This window comes from Hippoglossus hippoglossus, chromosome 20 (genome assembly GCF_009819705.1).
Source record: "Hippoglossus hippoglossus isolate fHipHip1 chromosome 20, fHipHip1.pri, whole genome shotgun sequence".
Classification (NCBI taxonomy): domain Eukaryota; kingdom Metazoa; phylum Chordata; class Actinopteri; order Pleuronectiformes; family Pleuronectidae; genus Hippoglossus; species Hippoglossus hippoglossus.
In genome coordinates this window covers 18778057-18802644 of record NC_047170.1, presented here as the reverse complement: position 1 = coordinate 18802644, position 24588 = coordinate 18778057, and the positions used below count along the sequence as shown (strand labels likewise).

Genomic DNA, 24588 nt, shown 5'->3' with positions numbered 1-24588 from the left:
AGCAGGAGATACTGATGCTTCCACAGAGGACGTCTTCTCTCTTGTTGTCTTTACTAACATCTGTCCGATCTCCGCTGCAGGTCAGTCAGTGGGCGGGGCGTTGACCAGCGCCAAGTCGGCCATGTCCTCCTGGTTCTCCACGCTGGCCCCCCCCGCAGCTGTCACGCCCCCGGCCTCTCCTGAGGCCGCCACAGAGGTGGAGCCGTGAAGACCCGAACCCTCAGTGACTGTGTCCCCCCCCCCCCCCCGTCGTCCTCTGACCCTCTGGCTCCTGTGACGCCGGAGGGTCAGCGGTCCGAGAGCTGGGTCCATGAAGGATGAGAGCGTGAAACCCGCCAGTCGCACCTCTGATGGGATGTTCTGGGCTTTTCTCTGCATATTCACCAGATACGACTCGGGACATGAAGGCATCACTGCCATTACACAAACTGTACAGTCCACACCCACTGTGAGGCAGAGGCCGCCCCCCCGCTTCCGACCAAAAACCAGAGGTTTCAGCCGCTTGCATCACGTCTGACCTCCTGAATCTCAGCGCTGCCGTCGCTGAACCAGTTCCTGACGCTAAAGATGTTGTTGTTGGGTTTGAGGTTTTCGCTCTTTGCTGCGTTTTTTTTCAAGAGTTTGTCTCTATTGCTGAAGTATTCACGTACAAAAAACAAAAAGAAACGTAAATCTGTGTCACAGGATTTGAGCTGAAGATTTTAACAGTTTAGATTTTACAGTCTGATTTCCCTGTGATAACATTCTGCTTGTTTCTGCAACACGTGTCAGGTATAAGCATGTAAAAATACATGGAAACACAATTATTATTATTATTATTATTATTCTTTAAAATGTCCATCAGCGTCTGAGGTGACAGTAAAAATAATAAAATAAATAAGTAACAAAGTCAAACTCTAAAGTGATTATACGAGTGAAGTCAGTGATAAGAAAACTCTAATTTTGGTTTATTTTTTCAGTTAAACACTTTTTCCTGATTCTCAAATCTCAACATAACTGGTGATTTATTTGAAATCCTTATAAATATTAAATTCCCAGGTTAGATAAACTGGTTTTGATGACAACAAGAGACGATAACTTCTGTGTTGTAGAGATAGAAACACATTGTAAACTTCCTGCCAATTACAGAGATAGGAATATTAACCACGTTAAAAAATAAAATGAGCCAGTGATAAATAGTAAATTTAAATAAATTAGGTTTTAATTATTTCAAATGATTGTTGCTCATCCCCCAAAAATCCAAACTAAGAAAAATAGTTTGGATTTTTTATTATTTAACAAACAATATTGTGTATCAATGTACTTTAATGTATTGTTCTCTGACTCGTCTCCAGATTACAGATAATTCTCAGATTTCTCACACCAGGAAACAATGTTTGGCCTTTTTCTTTAAATTAACTTATTATCATTCGTATAAACACTTCATCTCTATCACTCCTGTTCTCACACAAACACAAAAAATATGAGATTTTAACGACACGATCTGAACGTTGTTACCGAAACAATCACAATGTTATTTGGTGAATCCTCGTGAACCTGACGCTCCAGTTTGTTCCCTGATGAACGTGATGAATTCTCCCTTGTTAACTATGAAGGAACCCGGCTGTTCACCCAGGCCCTTTTCTACTGTACCCTCACTATATATATATATATATATTGGGAGAACTATATTTAGTAAAAACATATTTATTTGTCATGTATGAACGTATCTCATAAATATTCCGTGTTCTGTCACGACAACACTGGAACGCGTCCTGACTGTGGAGCACTGTGTGTATTTGCACAACGCAGCCGTTCATTCTGTTCCTGTGAATCTTGTAGAAAGTGTAACTGCATCTTTTCCCTCCGCGCTGCAGATGCTCGCGTGTCGGGTGAGACGTGGGCCAGCGAGCATGCTCTGTCCGGTGTCACGGCTGCAATCAGTGTCATCCTGCTTCTTTGAGAAATGTCTTAAATGATCGATCGCTTTACTTTCTTTTCTCTCTTCACACTTTAAAAAAAAAAATCTTCTTTGGAATTTGATTCCCCGGTTTAAGTTTGAGAAAATATCAGCTTTTTGTTTTTGTTTTTTTTTTACCCTCTGATGATATATTTTTCTTTTTGTATTTAAAAAAAGATTTGAATGTATTGTGAACTCAGATTCACAGAATATTTTTCTTGACAGATGCTTTTAATGTATTTGGGAAAGAAAGTGATACTATATTATATTGCTGTATTAAAAAAAAAAAAGAATTAAAGAACCGCAGAACTTTTATTCCTCGTGGTGTCTGTGCAAAAAATGTAGGTCAGCCAAACTCGGTGTGTGTTGGTAGAGGGGGTTGTTGTTGTGGCTGCGACACGTGGACGCACAAAAATGCAGCCGCGTGTCGTCACGACAACAATTCAGCAGCGTCACAGGGTCACGGGGTCACGAGGCTTCAGCACGACAGAGACTCAGCCACACGGCGCCGGGAGCGTTTCCATTCAGTCGCACAGGGATTTTAACATTTCTTCAAACGTATCGTTGATCAACTCCTTGTTTCTTACGTTTCTTACGTCTCACACGCAGGTAAAACTGTTCATAATGAAAACAAAGCACATTTTCATTTATGGATTTTAAAGTAATACTTGGAATGTTTTTCTGTAAATTGACTAAAGCTTAAATAGTTTTGATGTTTTCAGTTTCAAAACACATTTTTCAGGATATTTAGCATCTGCAGTGGAATCATGATGATGTATTTGTTGACTGAATAAAAAACATGCTTAAATACAATAGTAGATTAATGTAGGTAATTCTAAGTAATAAAATATAAAGATGTGACCTGAAAGTCAAAAGCAACAAGGCGACTTCAACAGTTTTCAAAGATCTGAGGTTTAAAATCCATCTTTAGACTTTTGCACAATGTGTTTTCTGTATATGAACCAAAACAATAACTTCATTGAGCTAAACAAAGATCCTTCTAAACATCGGCAGCAGCTCGAAGCTCAAATAAAGAAACACGGAGTCTCAGTTTCAGGAACGTTTTTGGTATGTTTTTTAATAAATTAACGTTCATTCAAAATACAGTGCCATGGGAATATGATGCAGCCAGACATGCTAGTAAGGGTTTGTCATGAAGCACCTGTGCTCATGTTTTTAAAGGTAGCCCGCCACACCCCCCCTCCACTACTGCTAGTGGTTGCTGGGACGATTCCCGTAGCAACAGCCCTGGGCCAGCCCTCTCCTCTCACAACCAATCAGCAGCAAGAATTCACTCAGAAAAAAAATTAAATCCGATAGGAAAATGGATGTCTACCCACAATCACACTACAGTAATGTCTGATATTAAATTAAAAAAAGACACTAATACAAAATAGACCTGGTTATTTTCCCCCACACTAAAACAGTTTGTCTTTTAAACATATGAAAAATATATATTTCATTATATATATATATTTCAGCAGCTTGGGAATAAAAAAAAAAAAAAAAAAAAAAAAAGAAATATGCATGAGCCTGAAACCTACGTTTGTACTGAGAGTGGAGTCGTGTGTCTGCAGAGAACCCGTGTGGAAAGAAAAACACAAGTATCGTGATCGCGTGACGACGGACAGAGTGAGGTGTCAATGCCGGCTGTGTGGAAGACCTGTGTGCACACTGACAGACAGGGGGGGGGTGGGTGTCGGGGGGGCCGAGCGGTGAGGGAGGAGAGGTGATGGGCGAACCGGACCTGCAGTCGCCCTCTTTTGAACGCACTCTCCGCCGCTCACTTGTTTCCCCCGTCAGCCCCCCCTCCCCCCCCCCCCAGGGGAACCACGGCCCGGTCCCTGGTGTCTGCGACGCCTCGAGAGGAAACCACGGATCCTGTCGGTGACGAACACTCCGAGCAAAGATCTACGTCTGTGAAGCTGCGGGGCTTTAAAAGGCGGCTCTGAAAAGTTCGTCTCTTACTCTTTGGTGCAGTTTGGAAACAACAGACGTTTAAAGTGAGAAAATGAATCATGAAAACAAACAATAAAATCGATTATTCATGCAAGAAACCATCTGCAGAATAAGAAATGTATTATTTACTTCATTTACCTTTTTACTAAGTCGTGATTTGATTCAAATGGGACTTAAAATTGAGTCAGTTATAAAAAGAGTATCTGATGTAATACCATCGTTATTATAGTTATTATATTCTCCAGCTTCTTCTGTTTCAGTTCTGGAGACGTCGCTTCGGAGCTCTGAGAAGATACGATGGAAATGTTTTTTACAATTTCTGAGGCAACAGCCAATTTCATTATTAATCAATTAATCGATTTTTGACCACATTTAGTTTTTAAAATCATCAGCATCGTAAACTGCCTGACTGACTTAAAAAGGTTTAAGTTCGGGCTGCAACGACTTTACACTATTCTGCCATTTTATTAATTCATCAGAAGAAGAACGTGGACGGACCCCGCCCCGCTCAGAATTCATCAGAACATTCTTACATCCACTTCCTGTTCGTTATCGACCTGAATCAGGGAGTGAACATGAAATTCACAAGGTCCTTTAGTTTTCAGAGGCATCAGGTTTTGGGTCAGTGGAATAAAACCGAGCAAACTTTCTCCATGAAAGTTGATGAGATGTTGGTGAAAGTGGATTCGAGCTGTTCACCTCCACCACGAAGCGAGCTACTAACTTTTCAGAGCCGAACTTTTAAGACGACAGCGAGTGTGAGTTGGATCATTTAAATATAGATGTTTTGCGGAGTATCACTTTATCAGTGGTGCGAGAAGAGGAGAAGACGAAGAGGAGAAGAGAAGACGAAGAGGAGAAGAGAGGGAAGCCTACGGTCGGAGAGCGGGGGGGGAGGGAGGGGCTGGGAGATTTTGGTACAGTTGCCATTGTCATTCCGAGAAAGTTTTCTTTTTTTTTAACCAGTTAAGTGCATCATCATCATCATCATCCTCACAAAAATCAGTTGACATTTAGATCATCACATTGTAGAAACAGTATGACAGGCTTGTAATAATATCTAACAGATGTCACAAATGACAAAATAAGAAAAGAAATTTTCAGATTACTAGTATTTTTCAGGGGCATCTTTTTTCGCTCCGAGCTTGTTGCTTTGGGCTCCGTCGTTCAAAGCCTCCGACGTCTCCCGAGAAACCGTCCGCGACGCAGACGACGTCGAAGCCTTTCCGTGTCTCAGAGAATTCATGGGCCCCCCCTTCGTGTTCATCCCTCCGCGTAACAGATTCCTGGTTCGGTCAGCGAGGCAGGGGAGGGGAGGTTAAGAGCTATACGTGAGGGAGGGTCACCAGCTCCCCGTCCACCTCGAACTCCTCCGCCCCGTCGGGGGAGAAGAGGTACGTGGGAGGTTTCCAGGGGGACTCCTCCAGGCAGGAGGGGTACAGCTTCCCCACTGCGCAGCGGAAGTCCTTCCCCAGATCCCAGAGTACACGCTCGGACACGGGCTGCCGCAGGTACCAGCTGTCCAGCTCCACGTCGTACTGATAGATGGCGTACTTGGCGCGCTCGTTCATGTGGGTTTCACGCATGAAAATACACAGCGAGTTGAGAAGCACCACCGCCCGCACGCACGGGTCCGAGTAGCGCTTGGCGGGGATGTTGGCGGCCAGGCGCCACTCGTTCTTGTTGACATCGTAGATCTCCACGGTGACGGACGAGCCGTCGATGGTGCTCGTTGGCAGGCGGATGCCAGAGTTGCTGACCACGTGGAGGCCGCCGATGTAGAAAATGAGGTCACCGAAGGCGGCGGCCGAGGCAAAACAACGGCTGGTCTTGCGCATCGCCATCTCCACCCACGTGTCGGCCCGGGGGAAGTAGCAGTACATTAGGTCGTGGGTCATCACGTAGATGCAGTCGTGCGCCACCACAGAGGTGCTCCAGTTCCAGGCGAAGGGCAGGGGGCTCATCATGCTCCACTCATCCTTCTCGCAGTCGTAGCGCTCTACCGTGCGCTTGTTCAACTCCCCTCCGACGTTATCGCCCCCGATTGCATAGATGTAGCCCTCGCAGTAGACCAGCGAGGGCTTGATTCGGGCGCACAGCATGGGGGTTTTGGGCACCCAGGCATTTTGCTGGGCATCGAACCAAAAGAAGCTATCGACCGAGCGGAAGACGGCCTGTAACTTGCCGCTCTTGCCGTGGTTGGTGATTGAGTTTTTGAGAGGGATCTGACCTCCAGCGATGAACACATCGTTGTCAGGTGTAACGAGGGTCCCCACCTTCTGCAGGTCTCCTGGGGGGTTGTTGAGCTTGTACACTTTCTCCGCCTGCGGACTGTAACACACCACCGTGGTAGGCAAGGACCCCGACATCACGTAGCCCTCAACTTGCGTCTCAGACATGGCCTCCATGAAAATCAGCATCTCCTCCTTGGTCATGCCTAACCGAGGCTTGAAGAACTTGGGCATGGACTTGTAGAGGCCCTGCACCACCACGGATTTGTCATTGGGCGGCAGGCCCTGGAACCAGGCGCGCTGCGTCACCTCTGACAGGGCGTCGATGCGGATCTGACTGAGCACAGAGGACAGGTGCTGCGAGCGGGCCTCCATGTTGTACTCCAACCACAGCATGGCCGCCTCGCGCACCGTCTCCTCCTTCTCCACGTTGAGGTTGTCGCTGCTCAAGACGTCTATCAACAGCTCGTGGGAGAGCTGAAGGAAGGCCTCCTGTCGGTACACCATGGGGAACTTGTGCTCCACCATGCGTTTGGCGCACTGCTTGAGCTCACTGCAGCTGAACAGGTCGCCGATGCTCAGCATGCGGACGCAGTTCTCAGCATTTATCTTTTTCACCAGGTAGTCTCTGCATTGCAGCAAGACGTCCTCCACCTGAAGGAAAAAAGGTCGGAGGGGAATCACAGTCAGAGAAAAGCTGAATCATCTCTTTGTATTAAGATATAAAAACAACGTGTCACAGTAAACCCTCTGTTATTAATGAACACGTCTTCAGGAGTCATTTCTGTTTGGTTAGTAAGATGAACGCTGCTGAACTAACTTAGTAATTAAGACCCTCACTATGATAATGGCATTTATAGGGACTCCCAAATTAAAAATAGGTATTTAAATGAAAACACTCGAATCGTCTTTGTTTTGAGGAGGTTTCTGGGGTTTTCATGTATTTCGTTGACTCTAACTTCCTCTGGACCGACCTGTAGGAAGCAGGCGGTCTCGTACAGCGGCTCCACGGTGCTGTCGCTGATGGCCAGGTTGCCCGTGTAGGCGTAGGTGATGATGATCTGTAAGGTGGCCGGGTCCACGTTCCTCAGGTGGACGTGGGTCTGTTTGCTCTCGCTGAGGCCGCTCATGAACATCGCCCTGTGGGGGGGAGACGACGACAGGAGGGTCGTCAGTGGAAAATAAGAGAGAAGTGGCTTTTATCGCCTGCTCTGACACGGTTAGATCACGAGGTCAGATTGTTACAGCCACACACAATTCTTACACATGTTTCAGTACCAAAACAAAATAGTTTTTACAAGTGAGACTGTAACCATGGAAACTAGTTCTAGTTTCTAAATCATCATAATCACGACTGAGCAGCACACGAGAGCAGATACTTCAGATTCATAAAACCTTTTCCATCATATCTACAAATACTTCCAGTCAACTCTTCATCCTGACTACAGGAGAAACCCCTCGGACACAGAACAACCTTTTAGCCTGCGTTGGCCGATCGCTGTTGTGACTTCCGATGTTTTTCTGTTAAATAAACAGAGCCTCCTAATGACAGCTGGAAAGTTTCCAAAGTGGCTGGAAAAACAGACTGAAGTTACCGACCAGAGCCGGTCTACCTGTGACCGGCTGCTGGAGTTAATCTTCTTCTGCTGTCAAGCAAATATGTAACTGCTTCAAGGATGGAGAGGAATTAAAATAATTATCTTTATCATTGATTAATCTGCTGATTTAATTTACCATCTGATGTAAGAAATTCATGGTTGAGAGAATTCTGGGTATTTTAGCTGAAAAAATTTATTGAAACAACCAACAATTCATTTTCTTTAGATTATTCCTGTTTAAAACTCTGAATTAGACTTAAACGTTATAAATATATTGAGAGCGAATGAGCCACAAGCTGCTTGTCATTATCACTGATGTGTTTCCTACCACAGAAATAACAGATGAGATTCTCTAGCTTTTTTACAAACTGGCACATTTGATTTTGTTCTAGTTAATTCGCAGCAGATGTTACTTCTGATTTTCTGACTGACAGATACTGAATGAGATGTGGTGCTCGACAGACACCTGGGATGACTGTGCACAGACTGGGAGCTCTGACTCAGCTCTGACTCCCAGGTAGCTGCAGCGGCCTCGTCAGGCCGCCCACACTCTTCAGTTTTCAGAGTGACTAAGACTCTTTAACCTCTTTCACTAAATCAGTTTCTCACATTTTCTTTTTCGTCGGGGGAGCCGCGCCTGGTCGGTGATACTTTACATCCACGCTGCTGATCTCTTTGGTGCCAAACACATTCAGCTGCAGTGATGTTTGAGAGATGCAGACAACATGAGCAACACAGCGATACGGAGTCTTTATTATTAAGATTCATGTAAGAAACATGAATCATGTAAACATCATATTAATAAGAATGTGATGCTGTTCACGTAAACGTTGTCATCTGCGAGCTGAGTGTGTGACTTCAGACTCTGTCGTCTTGTGAGGCTGAAACTATTTGGATCGGCCGTCCACCGTGTTTTCATTGAAGCAAAACAAACGCGTACAGCTCCTGTTTAAGATTCTGACTTTCTATAGACAATAACATTTTATTAAAACATAATTAAATACAATTAAAGGATTGATCATTAATGTCGGCTGCAGCCTTTCCTGATATTTTGTCTGAAAAACACGTCTGTCCTCCTGAACAGGACTTTCTTTTTGGGGGGGGGGTGGTTGTTGATCACAGCAGGGACTAAACCTGCCAGGCTGTATTACGCAACCCTGCAGGCATACCCCTGCCCTACACCCCCCCCTTTCCTCTCTTACTTCCCCTTTTCTCTCCATCTCTCCTACGTGACCAGACTTTCCCCTACGAACAGGAGCTCCCCCCAGAGTCCCGCCGTCCCCCCCTTTCTCTGTGAGAGGGGCGGAGGTGGAAGGAGACGCAGCAGACCGGCAGAAGGAAGGAGTAGCAGTTTGGAGGAAGCACGGCAACACCTCTTAACCCTCGAGGGGAAATGCTTTGCATGTTCGCACCAGATAACGAGTGCGTGGGAAACAGCGGGGGAAGTTTGGGAAGAGGTGGGTGTGAGGGGAGGCATTAAGTTGTCGGGACCTTTTCTTGGAATGCTTGTGTGTGCAGGGCGGGAGGACGGGAGGACGGGAGGGGGGCGAGACAGACAGGGAGGTAGATAGCATGTCCAAATGCTGCATGAGCCCCTGTCACGTACAGATGGACTCTTCCCAGAGCCGAGGCTGCTGCTCTGTCACGTTCACCGCAGGGCACACACTTTATTATGCAACGCTGTGCGTACAAATGAGGCCTCCCAGGGGCTTCGAGGGATACGTCTGCAGTACTACGGGCTAGAGAGCGCTTCACTTGTTCCATGTAGAAATATACAGCGTTTCCTCTAGATGAATAAATAGATTCAATAGGGAAGTGATTATTTTGACTATTTCACATCAATGCACTGCGGCTTGTGTGGTGATAAACTGATTACAGCCTTTACTGTATCCAGGTGGCCCCTCTGGCAGCGGCACTGCATCCAGACGCATGACGCAGCGCCGGTCAACAAGAGACTCTGCTCCTCTGCTCTTTTCTAATCACGCACACATTGAACTGATCTTTATAAAAAAAAAACCTGCTGAGGTCATATTCATGTTCGTGGATAAAAACTGGGCGTCACTTCTTCTGCAACAATGAAGTTAAAACACTGTCATCGCAATCTGCAGGGAGAATTCCCCTCCTGTGTCTCAGTCGCTCTTCACACATAAAACGATCCCATTTGTTTCGTAATTACTCGAAGATGTCGGATCATGAATCCGGATCGTTCCGGTCACTCGAACCCTGATGTCCTGGCTGTGCGCATCACGTCTCATCTCGTGTGTGGCAGGTGGACTGCGAGCTAAATGTTGTACTTTGTGTGTTTAAATACGTCTCAAACTCTCGAGCGAATCAAACAAACACTTAGTAACACTAAGTACCGTGCCTGTGCTATTAACTTCTGATTAGTGTTGTTATTATTGTTAAAGTGTAAAGTGAGCGCAGGTCAGAGGGAGAGTGAGGAGGGAGGACATGCAGCAGGGTGATGCAGCACAGTACAAAGATACCGGCTCTACAATGTGTCTGCTGGAGAAAATGAACGTAGCGGAAACACTGATGCATCAGAGACGGAATAACTGGTTTCGAGCGCATCGGGCCCCCACATTTAGGGAAACACCATCCCCTTGTTTTCCATCCTCCATGTATAGTGTGGGTAACACTTGCTCAACAATATAGTGCATTATTCATTGTAACTGTAGGAGGCGAGCACTTAAAGACTAAATAACTGCGCTGCATAATGACAACGTACCTACACCTCATCACAACTGAGGGGGGAGGGGGGGGGGGGGGGGGGGGGGGGGGGGGGGATTGTTGTCCTTAAGCACAAAAACCTGCGTGGTGCATTATTTATTGAAACCGTAGGAGACAAAGCTTGGTCACAATCAGCCCGAGGTCGTTACAAACACTTATCCCCCACATACAACATGAGCAGAAGGCCGATAACGACGTGGTGCACTCACCTGAAATAGGAGCTACATGTGGCCAGGACCATCTTGTGACACGGGAACTCCGTGTCCTCCACCAGCAGCACAACATCAGTCAGTAATTTCTGTTCGTAAAAGAACTTGAGCTGCTCCAGCAGGGAGACAGCGTAGTCCGTGTTGACCGGCCTGCGCTCACTGAGATCCGACATGGTTGCATCCCATGAATCGCGCCCCAGTTTTGAAAAGTCACACGGCCGGCAGAACCGGACACAAAACAACCAGGAGAAAAAAAAATATATCTAATCTTAAAGATTCAAGAGGGGAAAAACGGCTCTGCGACACCTCCACTGGCCCAAGTGGAGGTGTTCAATTCCTGTGTGGAAAAATGTCTGCCGCTCCTTCTGCCGAGGATGAGTTGAAAGATGAGAAGGTTTTGAGGTTGTGGCAACCGAGCGTAAGCGTCAGGCGTCCGGAGGAAGGGGCAGTTTCCCCTCGTAGGTATGTCTGTTGTCTGAGGTCATGCAGTGAGGCACCGGGGACCAGAGGTAGAGAGGGTGCCACGACTGTCACAACACTGTTACATCAGGGCTCGTCTGGAAAACACAGCAGAAAAACAAAGTGAGAAATCAGAAGACGAGAACAAAAAGAACAACTACAACTAAATCTATGAGCTCTTCCTTTATCTTCCATTTTTTTTAGAATGCCACTCGGATAAATATCGTGAACTTATTTCACAGGAAATCTGCAGTTTGATAAACCTGCCTCCTCATGCAGGTCACCTGCTGCTGCCCCCCCCCCTCCTCCCTTCATCAAAAGCTTCCAGAAACAGCACTGACAGCCAGACAGTTGCCAACAGGACGTCTGAGAGGAAGTGGGCGAAAACTACCAGACTACTGACATCTACGAAACCAGACAGCACTCGAATAACATAGAGGGGAAAGGGTTTGCTTGTAAAGATATTTAACACATATTCAACTTCACGTCACCATAACGATGCAGTTTATGTTTGGTGATTAACACCAAAACGGAGCCAACGTCCAAAACTCATCTCACCGCTAAAATGATCTCGGCCACATCCTTTTAGATTTAAGATGCTTTGAGGAAAACGGGGCTCAGATCTTTATATTATATTGATATAAAGCACATTTTAAACAACACAGCTGACCACAGTGCTAAACAGGCTTAGAGTACAGAAATAAAAGAATATATACAAATATTCAAGTTTATAAATAAACTGTATATAATTTGTGATTTATCTGAAGTGGCTGCTGCAGCACTGCTGTTTCCCAGGGGATTATTAAAATGCTTTATCAATCCATCAATCAATCTGAAGATAGATTTGTATAATCTTAGTATCGTTAGTTAAATTGTTAAGTAAACTAATGTCCAGCACAGGGGACCATCAGGCTTTTGCGGTTCACGAACGTAAAGTCTAGACAACGAGACACAACAACAGAAGATATTTCAGATATTAATATTACAATAAAACATGATAATCTCCAGTGCCCACACCCTGGATGCCTTATGGCAGGTGACCACCTCACAAAGCCACTGTCCCCATCACTGGCTCCGGCCCCAACCGGACTCTGAGGCGACTACGTGTTGGAAAATGTCTCTGTCATCAAATCAAAAAGAATACGTGTTGAATCCGGGGTCGCACATCGCGGTGCTGTGTCACCACACTGAGGCAAAGCTGCAGGAAACACACCCAGAACCCCCCCCCCCACCCCCGGCTACCTACAGTTAGCATCGCTGTTCCACACCAAGCTAACAGTGACAGGTTTCCCACAGCACGAGAGGAGACTGTCTGACTGGAGGCTGCAGGACGTGTCTCTGATGAATGACCTGTCAACGTGGTGTCTTCTCCCGGGACAACTGATGGACGCAGGTCAACAACACGAGCAGGATGGAGGGGCAGAACCCGAACCCGAAGTCATGTGCACAACATTAGCTTCCTGCTCAACGCATGTTCGTTTTCACGCTTTTCTAATCCCGCAAACACGTGACGTCGCTGCTCTTTCTGGAAGCAAACGCGACACATTTAAAAAAAAGAAAAGAAAAAAGGGTTGTTTCCACATTTCTGGAAGTAGCCCGATGCTAGCTAGCTAACGTTAGCCCCGTCGCCGTTAACCACCGTGTCCAAAACAAACCCAGGGGTTGGCTAGCTGGTTAGCAGGCGCTGGTTAGCTGACTGCTAACCCGGCTGGTTGCGTCCCGTGGGGGTTCGCATCAAAACAGCCGCTCGTCAATGTCGCCGGTTCCGTTTTTAAAACATAAAAACATGCGACCAGCTAGCTTCGGTGTGTCACGTTATATCGCTAAGTAGCCAACGGCAGGCTAGCAGCCGTTAGCTCCCCTCCACTGCACAGTTCCGGGGTCGGCTAGCGGGTTAGCATCTCCCGCGGGTGCCCGTAAGAGGCACGCGCGTCCGCCGCGACCCGCTCGTTCGTGAACTGGCTCCAGACGCGACGCAGAAAACAGCGCAGAAAACAGCGCAGAGCGGCCACTGCTGCTAGCACGCTATGCGCTAAGCTAACGGGGCTACGCGGACGGAGGCTAGCTACCTGAGGAGTTCGGCGGGGGGGTGGAACCGCGGGCGTCCCGGCGACGGGCGACGGGCGGCGGGGACCCGGCGGGCTGTTCACACGCTGAAGCGGCGCTGCGGCGCTGCGGCTTCGCTCGTCCGCTCCGGGAGTCGAGTGAGCGGCTGCGGCCGGAATCAGACACGAAGGAGTCGAGAGGACGCGTCGAGCAGCGGAGACGATCTGCGCATCACCACAGAGGCCATGTTAGGATGCTGCGCATGCGCACGCACTGCCGCCACACCGACCTCTGCTGGACAGACGGACACACTGCAGCACTGCAACAACAAGACTAAAGTTAGATTTAATAACATGAGATAAATTAGGATGAAAGTTAAGTTTAGATAACATAAGTTAAAAATGAGATGAGATAAAATGAGTCAGATTAAGATAAGTTAAGATAAGACAAGTTAAAATGAGATAAGATAACATGAGATACTATTAAATTTAACTTTAAACAAGATAAAATAAGATAAGACATGTTTAAATAAGATTTAAGTTAAGTTAAAATAAGATAAGATAAGTTAAAATGAGATGAGATAAGATTAAAGTTAAGTTAAAATAAGAAGTTAAAAATGAGTCAGATTAAGATAAGACAAGTTAAAATGAGATAAGATAACATGAGATACTATTAAAGTTAAGTTTAAACAAGATAAAATAAGATAAGACATGTTAAAATAAGATTAAATAAGATTTAAGTTAAGTTAAAATAAGATAAGATAAGTTAAAATGAGATGAGATAAGATTAAAGTTAAGTTTAAATAAAATAAGATGAGTCAGATTAAGATAAGTTAAGATAAGACAAGTTAAAATGAGATAAGATAACATGAGATACTATTAAAGTTAAGTTTAAACAAGATAAAATAAGATAAGACATGTTAAAATAAGATTAAATAAGATTTAAGTTAAGTTAAAATAAGATAAGATAAGTTAAAATTAGATAAGATAAGATAAGTCATTAATTAAACCTAAATGATTTTTAAAAGAAATAATGAAATTGTATTTTACCATAGAAAATATGCTTCCTAATGAAACTAATATCTACAAAAATACGACAATTTGCTGACTTGATATTCTCAGAATTATGTGGTTTTATTAAGTTCAAATCTATTTAAACATACATGTATTCATCTCTATTCTCTCATGGACCCTAGAATAATATTTCCTATGTGTGAGTTTATAATCAGAGAGTTTCTGTCTCAGAACATTTGATCCTCATCAGACTGAAGCAGCAGCTGTTTCCTGTTCCACTGATTATCTCACACGTTGCAGCTCCTGTGAGTCGAGCGTCACTTCGACCAGAAGCTTCTCTTCTTCTGTTCGTTTAAAGGAAAACTGGCTGTAAAAACAAAACTTGATTTCCAGGAGCTGTTGTCTCTGAAGAGTTTTATTCCAGAAGGTTGAGCAGGAACGTGAAATGGAGGGTAAAGATTTTCTTATCATGTTCATTTTTCCAAATTCAATTGAATTTGGTGACGAGTAGAGCGTTTTCACATCTCGTGTTGATTGTGATATTTCCCCTGCTGCTTTCTTTAGATGGAAACAAACAGCCACACACATTTGGGAATGGACAACAGAGAACTCACCACCCCAGACCTTTTTTCTACGTCCAGCCTCCATCTCAACCTTATTACGTTTACCAGCACTGGCAGCTGAACAACCCTTACAGTCACTATGGTTTGCCTGGAGGTATCAAGCTCTTTAAACTGTACTTGATGCAGCAGCCATCCAGTGTTGATTCCCTGAAATCTCACATTTATGTTTTTATTATTCCTCTAGGTTTTAATTTCAACCGTCCCTGCATGCCCCCCTACCAGTACATGCAGTACCCCGGCTACGTTTTCCCACAGGCTCCCATGTATCCGGTGGACAACAGGCGAATGTTTGAGCCTCGGTTCCACCCTCCCCCCTGGAGCCAGCAGCCTTACTCACAACCTCACGGGCATCGAGAAATGGCCTGTTCAGAGGCCCAGACGGACCCCAGTGATGCTATAACCAAGCTGATCGAGTGCCTGGATAAAATCCGAGCCAACGAGCTGCAGGGCGCCGAGAGAGAACTTGACTCTGGTGTCGCCTCCCAATCCTCGGGCATGTTTTCTCCAGGGGAAGAGAAGAAGAGTGAAGGTCAGGGTCACGTCCTGCCTTCAGGGCCGGATGACAGTCCTGCCGTGGCCTTCAGTGACTCCACAACAGCCGTGTATGATGCGGAGTCCAGCCACAGGAGCCTGGACGCCCTGAGCCCTCAGGAATGCTGGTCAGGAGCCTTGGAGGAAGAGCTGCCCCTCGACAGCTCCTCTGTTCATGAAGACTGCCCAGAGCTCGAGCAGCTGGTGGAGGATCAACACTTTCCCCCTCTGGATCGCGAAGAGGTCACAGATATCCGGTCAGATGTCTTTGTGACTGATGCAAGCGTTCCCAGATGTGAGGTTGAAGAGCTCCTGAAGTCGTCACTAGCACCTTCCTTCTCCAGTCAGCCTGTCCTCAAGGAACCTAAGAGCAGCGACACCACCTCCAAGTCAGAACATCAGGCAGCTTCTCAGGATGAAGCCAAATCAGATGCAAGCTACCAGATCCTCAAGTTGCCCTTTGAGAGCATCTTGACGCCTGGAGCTGCAGGAGCCGGCCGCCTCTCCTCCCCTGCAGCCCCCTACTTCTACAACTACCTCTCCATGCAGAGCACGCACGAGCGAATGAGCGTCCTCAGTCCGTCTCTGGACGAGCTGTCCTCCAGGGATGAGATGTTCTCCACAGATCTGGACGACGTGGAGCTTTTCCCCAAACACGTGTACACGGGCCGGAGGCTGGCAGAGGTCGTCGGTGCGTCGCCTCAAGCTGCCGAAGAAGTAGAAGAAGTGTGGCTGCCGGGTTCCAAGAGGTTCATGTGCGCCTGCTGTGGGAGAAACCTGGCAAAGGGTGCAGGTCGGAACAAAGGCCCCAGCTCCACTGTGTACAGAGACGAAGCCGGGGACTCTGAGGAGGAAGGCAGGTATGGAAGAGGGTGTGAGCAGCCGGTCAGGGTGGTGGTGAGGAAGCATTCGGCACCCAGGAAGCCTCACTCTGTCCCACTGAGACATTCAGCAAAACCCTGGTATAAAAGAAACCAGTACAAAGACGCCTCACATCCATTCGACCAGGAGGGAGGTCACGACCTCTGCAAGCAGGAAGCAGCTGGGGGTGAGATCGGAGGCGTGACTGGCAGCGAGCTGCAGTTCAGAACATGTGAGGGTGAGGGTCTTCGCTTTTCACATCTTTAAATCAACAATCATCTTTAGCCCAAGTGTGTGAAACGTGTGACTTCTTTTACAGACCGAGTCTGCAGAGAAGATCTGACCAGTGCAGAGAAAAGCAGGTGGGCGGACGGAGACGTGATCCCCAGGAGGAGACAAGGAGCCGCTCTGCCACGACAAGGTTAAAGAAACACAATGAGCAGCATGGAGGTTCTTCTTCACAGTGTGGGCCCAATCTTTATTTACTGAAACCAACCAACAGAAGCTACATCTGAACATTTGTGCAGAAAATATTATAGTCTGTAGATGTACATGCACATTGAGTATGTAGAGGCCCAACAGTCCTTTTTAAATTCAATCAAGTAGCATTGAATTCCACTCACACCTAAAGGTCAGTCCCCTAAATATGTCTTATTTTAATTAAGATCCTCGAGTCATTCTCAGAAAAAAATCAAGCAAAACATTAAAACTTTCGAACTCGCAATGTCAAAGAAAGTGGAAAAAACAAACTCCTGGATCCGCCCCCTGATGCGGATTCACACCAACATTGAACTGGTTCTTTGTTGACCCACATCACATCTGTCCACCAAGTTTAATTTCATCCGTAATCGTGCTTAATAACAGACAAACACAAATGACGTCCTTGACTGGAAGGAGGAGGCGCTGAGGGGGCTGCAGCACCATCTACTGGCAAAGGGTGTAATTACAAAGCTGAAAGTTTTAGTTCCTTTAATTTTCCAGAGTGAAACTTTGAGAATAACATTTATAATCTGTTTGATTTCATTTCTAGAAACCTTCAGTGTATTTAATCACGATTGTTTGCTGACGTCTTTACTTAGCTTTTATCTCACAGCCCCCGGCTCTGGCTGATTCCAGTGGGGGAGGCTTTCTTGCAGTTGAGGGTTTGCTTCCCTTTTCTTTGACAGAGATGAGTTCTCAGAGGAAAGTGATGTACCAGCGGCCGAGAGATGAGGACAACGACGACGAGCCGCCTCCGTTACACTGGGAGAGAGGTGACCTAATGCTTTACTGCTGTTATACTTTGACTTTGTTCACACATTTCCTCTGAATGTAAAGATTTATGTTTCCTTACGCAGGCTCGACCATGAGAGGAGAACCAAGATGTTAATGTCCCTGGACCGACTTTTGATCAACGTGTTGAACTGTAGGTGAAACTTGTTCCTGTCAGCAGGGGCCTTTACTTTCTATAGACTGAAAGTAAAGATGGACGACGTGACGACTCCTGAAAAGTGAAGCCAAAGCGCTTCAATCGTATTGGTTAACTCTGCCTCCTCCATGTTGGTGGATGGGGCTTAAACCAAAAAGTCCAAATACACCTAGAATAAATTGAGGTATTAGATTATTTTAACAATAAATTAGATTCTTTGATTTTATACGTTTGTTTTTTTATAGATCTACTTGTTTCAACATTGAGAAATTGGTTATTTGACGCTCTAAAAAATTGTGTGTGAAACTAAGACTAACTCGTGATTGCTGTGTATTGATCCATCGCTACTACGCAGACTCCAGATGACGTCGTGTTCGGGATAGTTTGGCTTCACGTCTGGAAAGTGGGAGGAAGTTGAGACGTCGTCCATCTTTTATTTACAGTCTATGATCATTTCTCTCAACACAAATCTGCAACACTTGATGGAAACCAGTTGTAATTTCAGTTTTCTCTCCTCAGGTCCCCCTGAAGGTGTTAATGTTCCAGTAATGTAATGACTTAGAGCACCAGGTGAAATGCACTGCACAGGAAGCCTCTTTTTGTTAGACATAAAAATTAAAAATATATATATATAAGTATGAAGTTTCTGCAGAGACACTGCCTTTCACTATTCATGATTAATGGATTTCACGACCAGGCAAACGGGCTGAAAATGATGGTGTTGCCACTGTTTGGGGCCAGTCCAATAAAGTATTATTATTATTTAAGTTTTGTGTTGGAGTTATTTTGTGAAATCATCTGTGTCACTGTTCCAATGTCCAGGTTAATGTGTGTCTCCGTTAAAGCAGCTCAAAGAAGCAGGTTTAGTTTTTCACTCTGTATCTGGATAACTTGAATATTTATATTAATTCTCCTTAGATTAGTAACATCAACAGTGAACATCTAATACTTATCAGCCAGCACTACAGCATATATTCAAATTATCAATATGATTATTTAAATCATAGATATTGGAGCAGTAGGAAATAAGCATTGATTTGCAGAATCAGATCAGTTGATGTGTAACATCTACTTCAGCTGAAATAACTAGTTTAATAATGGATCTGTCCTTTTTGAAAGCAAATTAATTGGCATAAAATGTTATCAATCTTTTAATTTTCATAAGTGACAAAAGTGTGGATCTGCAGTATCACATCACTGTATTGAATATTCAAGGGGTTATTGGCTGTTGAATGGATGAAACAAAACATTTGGAAATGTTCTTTTCAACTTTATTAAGAATCATTAAATCATTTTTCACTATAATCAACTAAACAGTAGATTAATCAACAATGAACAGTTTGTGTGTCCGTGGATTCTCTAAACATCTGTTGGAAGTTTGTTTTCATAAATTAGCAGATTAAACAAAAACTATTAGATTATCACGGAACTTGGTAGAAGAATGTGGGAGAAGAACCCGTTAGGTTGTGGTGCAGATCCAGGACTTTTGTCTTTAACTGATTTTGCAAAGAATAATTCACGGATCTTGTGCAGATACAAATAAAAATCTGGATCTAGTGAAGTAAAAAGTGGTTTCATAAGGGAACTGTTGGTTCTCGGTGGAGGTAAGAACTCTACTGACAGATAAATGGATGAAACAAGACACCTGATAATGTTATCTTGAACATTGGAAAATCCTTTTCCACTATAATTGGCTTAAAAATCTGTTATCAGTTGCAGCTTCTATCTAACAAAGGGATTTTAATTCAAAGCGAAGGGCGGACATGATGCAAACATCAGGAATAAGCTGCTGTGACGATTTGCAGTAGCAGATTTTATATGTGTAGAAACCAAGATGTGAATGAGGCGAGTGTTGTGAATCTTTTACCAAAGAATCCATAATTTAAAATCAAGTCAAGTTATCAGAGCATGTTTATTTTTCATGAATAAAACATTGTACAAACACACAAATACACACAAACTCTCGTCTAACCCCAGAACTGACCTTTCAGGGGTCAAACGAGTCTGGAGCGATGACAGAAGCTAACGTGAACAGGATGTTCCACTCTGCATCACACACCTGTATCCTGTGCTAAATCCTCCTCCACCTGAAGTGTTCACAGAAACCTGATCCGAGACGCTGATCTTCCTTTTCGTCCCGTCTCTGATCTTTGGTCCGACCTTCCCCAGGTGAGTTGATGGGCCGCAGTGGGAGGGAACCAGTGGCACACAAACACTTTTCATTGGCCGTGAGTGCAGGTCATTAAGGTCTAATTGGACAATCGTCACCTGGAACCGACATCTGGCCAATCAGTGTGACTTTTTAGGAGCAGAGCTGAATCGTCAGTCCACACCTTTGATTTCCAGTTTCAACCATATTGGAAAGTCGTGTTGGTTTGTTAGAGAAGTTAGTTTTCGCTTGTTCTGCTGTGAAAATACTCTGAAACTCTCCGTGTGTAGTGACAAGGAAACAACGAGCGTTTGTTTCTCGTCTCTTCCTCAGATATGAACGCAGCCGCGTCGACCTTGCACCACTCCTTCGGTCTGGGCCCTCGAGGTCCCATGCCTCCACATGGAGCTCCGCAGGCCCAGGGGCCCCATCACCCACCTCCAGGCTCCTCAGGAGCTCCACGTGCTGAGGAGCAGCACCACAAACCTTTCTTCTACATCCAGCCCTCGCAGCCGTACATGTCCATGCAGAGTCTGCAGTGGCCCGTGCCGCTGCCCATGCCGGTGTCCTACAACCCGTACTACGGCTACCCTGGTTTAGGTAAAAAGTCTCAGTCTCCTTTTCTGTCTCATGCAGCTCTGTTAAATGCAAATCTTATACTGACAAGAATCACTGTAGTATTTGGTCTTTTTTTTATAATCCTGTCCTCAGATGCACAAATGTCTCCTGCCACTTCAATTATTTCAGTAATTTCAAGCTACAGAGTTTGTTGTAAAGACATCCACGGGGTCAGATGGTGAATGCAGGACTTTGCTGATCCCCTGACTTTTTCTTCTAGCGCCACCATGAGGTGCACATTTGTGGTTTTAAATGAAATGTCTCAACTATGGGACAGATTAAGTTTTATACACGTTTACCTCATGATTTTTAAACCCAGAGGAACATTTAACTGTTCCTCAGGTGTTATGTGTTTTAATGCAGATCACCAATGTTTGCATATAAACATCCATCAGTTAAATAAAGTACTTTTAGTTTATATTGTGAGCATGTTAGCATTCTGCACTCCTGTGGTTTAGAAATGAGTTCCTGTAGAGCTGCTACCTGCAGGTGGCTCCAGTTTGTTTTCCTGGTTTGAATTCTGTGTGAGACTAAAACTGAGAATCAAACGTGTGTCTTCAGCTAAAACTGAAACGTGAGGTGTCACTCGAGCCTGTTTTTTATCTTGTTTAATCCCTGATCTACCATCAGTGTCCTTCTACCCACTGGGAGTTTTGTTAACGTGCACCTGACTGACATCTGGGTCAAAGTGCAAATAAAATATCCTACACTTTGTTTGGACAAAGATTATTTTGTTCAGTGAGATGTCCTTTTCCATTATCAACAAGTTTACAGCATGTTGTTGGCCACTAATTTCAGTTTTCTGTTAAAGGTTATGGGATGCCGATGATGCCTCACTATCAGCCGAATCCATACATGGAGCCCCCTGGCTTTGTCGTACCGCACACCCACCTCCACCTGATGGACTACAGACGCTTGCTGAACCCTCAGTACTACCAGACCATGGCGTACCACTCCCGCAGGTTCCGCTACCAACAGAACGTGCCGGCCAGAGAAATGACCAGCTCTCAGGTTCAAACGGAGCCCCTGTCTGCGGCCCAGAGGAGCAGCACGCCGGCTTCCAGTGGCGCCTCGGCTGCTTCAGTCTGCAGCAGCGACTCCCCCAGTGTCTCCACCAGCCAGATGATCTCACCAGTCAAACATCTCCTGGAGCATGAAGATCCGTCGCCCTCTTCCCCGACCAGGACGCCACCGAATGGCAGCTTCGTGATTCAGACGGAGGAAGTGAGGATTGAGTGCTGCACGACACCGGTGGGATTGCAGCTTCTGCACGCTCGTGAGACGGCAGAGGTGTCCCACAGGTATGCACAGGACGTGGTCCAGTGTAGCTCCATCCTCCAGGGCGGCGTGCTGCAGGACGACGGGCTGTGTCTTCCGGCAGCCCAGTCGGAGCAGGCACTTCAAGCTTGTCCTGACATTCTTCTAGTTGGCGGTGGTGAAGACATCTCTGCTCTGGAGGAGTCCAGGAATCCGACGGAGCTCATCGCTGAGGTCTCCAATGTGGGGTCTCAAGTCTCAGCTCATGTTGACGAGACGAAGAGGGAGAAAGACCTGAGTAACTTTCGCTTCAACATTGTTCACCTGCCCTTCGACCCCAAGTACCTGGATGAGCTGCGCAAGATGGAGTCCACCGTTTGGTCGGTGGCGGAAACCTTGATCCCCTCCCATGACTCGCTGATCCAAAATGGCTGCACAGGCTCTCATGAGGAGACGCTGGCTGCTGTCGCTGAAGTGTTGTCGGAGGATGTGCCGACGCTGAACGAGGAGGCTCCTGCAGAAGAGGTCGTCACCATGACCGAGATGCCGCCTTTGGCAGAGGACGAAGTAGAGGACATGGTCCCCGCTGCAGAGAGTCCTGCGGACGAGATCTGCCCCATCATGGATGTCGCAGAGGAAGCTCCTATCGTCAAACTGATGCACACAGCAGAGGTGGCTCTTGCAGTTAATCTGTTGGGTAATTCCCCTCTGACTGGAGATAGAAACCAACATGGAAGAAACACGGACGTCCAGGATCATCAGGACACTTCGTTTGAATCGTTACCCGCCTACCTCCCCTCTTCCAACTGGTTGGCCGACTTCGACAATGTCTACTATTGCAGCAAGATGCCACCAACTCCCAAGAAGCAGAGCAAACCTGCGTCCAGCTGTGGTTTGGACGTGCCCGTCAGAAGGAGAAAACTAGACCTAGAGTACAAAGAGCAGAACAACGTTCGCAAACCTAAGGAAAGGTTCAAACCCAAGGGGAAGGTGGATCGGCGAAGCCTCTCTGACCACGAATGCTGCCTTCGAAGAAATTTCAACGAGAACGCGTTCGCCCCGTATGCGTCCAAGAGGGAGCGGCTCTGCTCCAGATGTTCGGCAAAACAGAGGATCTGCACGACAGCCAGTCCAGGACTTGACGGCAGGAGCTTAAAGAGAAAAGCTGGTCCCCTCCAGCAGTGGAACGACTCTCCCGTACCCACATGTGACGCTTGTAAATTTCACACAAAGAAACTGATGACGAAAGGCTCCGGCCCTGACGTCCGTGGTCTCCATCAGGGCCTCGACACCGAGGGAGAGTCTTCTGAGAACAGCTCGTGTCGCAGGGGATCAAAATGGAGGCAAGCCGACGATCCCAGGAAGCTGGCGGACTTCAAGAGGCCGCTGGCGTCCAAGCAGAACCAGGAGAAGTGTCCTGCAGCCTCGTACCCGAAGCTCAGGGAGAAGAACTGCGTGTGCGACGAGCCGCAGCATCAGCCCGTCGCATGGGAGAGGCTGCGACACTGTCACCACGGCAACAACATCCCGGAAATGGATGAAAACTGCGCCATGCCAGTTTCCGTGCAGGACAAATGGAGGAATGTGGATCAGATCTACTGGACACACAGGTGGCAAACTGGTACGTAAGTCACATGACATGTTAATGATTCACTGACAACTTCTCACACGGGAGTATCTGCTAGTTTTCTGTGTTTGAGTAACTGAAAACAAATCTGAATGTTAATTTGGGCTCCAGACAAATTAACATTTTTTCCTTCAGGGTTTTTAAAATTAACAAAATAATCATTAGACCTGTTTAATAATGAAAATAATTGATGCTGCACCAAACAGTTCTTTGTGTTAATTACTTGACATGGAAACTATTTAACGCTTCAAGACAAAGACCGAACCTTTTTATAATGAATCAATTAACAGATCTGAGTTTTGACGCTTTTGGGTCATTTGGGAGTTTGTTTACTTTGCTCTGCTGGTAAATAAATCTATAATTTCTGCTTCAACAGACAAATCGTGGAAGGCGATGATGCCCGACGTCGACGGCTCCAAGAATGAAGCCCGATCGCAACACTTGAATAAGCACAAGAAATCACAATCACAGGGTTTGTGCTCGACGTTTTTAATCTGAGCGTCGTCCAGAATCAATTTAACAAACTAAAATCTGTATATGTTTATTATCTCCAAACTGTTTGTGAAGCTTTTATTCTCGTAAATTAACCGTTACAACTTCAGATTGATCATCGATTGATGTAACTATTTATACCATTACTGGCACAATTCCTTTGAGCAATGGGCTGGATTTTAATAATTCATCTCATCCATCATGAACAGATCCAATGTATAAAATCTGATTTTTATGGAGACTAGTGTCACAATATTCAAATATGTAAAACGAGATGATTTACTTTTTGTGTTATTTGTTTTTCTCTCTGCAGGAACTCGTAGGAAAGACACAAGATGCTGATTTTTGCACAAGAGCACAGAGTGGAGAAAATCACCTTTTTTAAAAAGAACTTTACGCACTTAATTTAATATCTCACTTAATTTATTTGTACAATATGTCACAATGTGCACTATTTATTAACATGTAAATAAACACAATTTATAATAACCTTTTTGTTTTTGTCTGGATTACAAAATATATCTATTTACTCGCTGCAGTTTTCTCCCAGTGAATGTTTTTAGAGGGAGGAAGTTGTAGTGACTGTGGTCGTCCACCAGATGGCACTATTTCTACATGAAGGACAAATCATCAGGTGATAAAAGTCAAACTCAGGCTTCTGTCTTTTCAAAATTATGAAACATTGATGTATAAATTAACAGTAAATCGTCATCGTGCAGAATATATAATATTTGAGGTGAGATGATGAAGAATTTATTCCCTCAGGTGGATTTTGCTCTAACTTCCTTTAACAAACCTCTTAAATCTGTCTGTTCTGGTTTAAACCTCATCTGTGAAA

The 24588-nt window shown here is 45.4% G+C and overlaps 4 protein-coding genes across 5 annotated transcripts in view; 3 read left to right on the top strand and 1 right to left on the bottom strand.

Annotated features, from left to right (window-relative positions):
- avl9 (AVL9 homolog (S. cerevisiase)) overlaps nt 1-2750 on the top strand; it is a 16622-nt gene extending 13872 nt beyond the window's left edge. Inside the window, exons 16-17 of one of the 2 annotated variants that reach the window (XR_004612346.1) lie at nt 81-296; nt 327-2275. Coding sequence is in view for 1 of the 2 variants with exons in the window: in XM_034572656.1 (XP_034428547.1) it covers nt 81-208 (128 nt within the window). In the remaining variant the exon portion in view is untranslated. Of the gene's footprint in view, nt 1-80 lie in introns of both variants that reach the window. The other variant, XM_034572656.1, reaches the window with a different exon arrangement.
- A 240-nt stretch (nt 2751-2990) lies between these two features.
- On the bottom strand, nt 2991-13458 carry kbtbd2 (kelch repeat and BTB (POZ) domain containing 2). Its single transcript, XM_034572570.1, has 4 exons — nt 13195-13458; nt 10667-11223; nt 7104-7269; nt 2991-6783 (listed from the first exon to the last, which is right to left on the bottom strand). Exons 2-4 carry the CDS (start codon nt 10837-10839, stop codon nt 5224-5226), a joined length of 1899 nt encoding a protein of 632 aa, XP_034428461.1. The 5' UTR covers nt 10840-11223; nt 13195-13458; the 3' UTR covers nt 2991-5223.
- A 969-nt stretch (nt 13459-14427) lies between these two features.
- LOC117753977 lies at nt 14428-18374 on the top strand. The gene is made up of 7 exons (XM_034572571.1): nt 14428-14636; nt 14749-14901; nt 14992-16437; nt 16519-16620; nt 17366-17452; nt 17537-17604; nt 18127-18374. The coding sequence occupies exons 1-6, from the start codon at nt 14630-14632 to the stop codon at nt 17566-17568; spliced, it is 1827 nt and encodes a 608-aa protein (XP_034428462.1). The 5' UTR covers nt 14428-14629; the 3' UTR covers nt 17569-17604; nt 18127-18374.
- Nucleotides 18375-19720: 1346 nt separating this feature from the next.
- On the top strand, nt 19721-24132 carry LOC117754268. The gene is made up of 5 exons (XM_034573095.1): nt 19721-19776; nt 20090-20356; nt 21186-23252; nt 23635-23730; nt 24064-24132. Exons 2-5 carry the CDS (start codon nt 20092-20094, stop codon nt 24090-24092), a joined length of 2457 nt encoding a protein of 818 aa, XP_034428986.1. The 5' UTR covers nt 19721-19776; nt 20090-20091; the 3' UTR covers nt 24093-24132.
- Nucleotides 24133-24588: the final 456 nt, after the last annotated feature.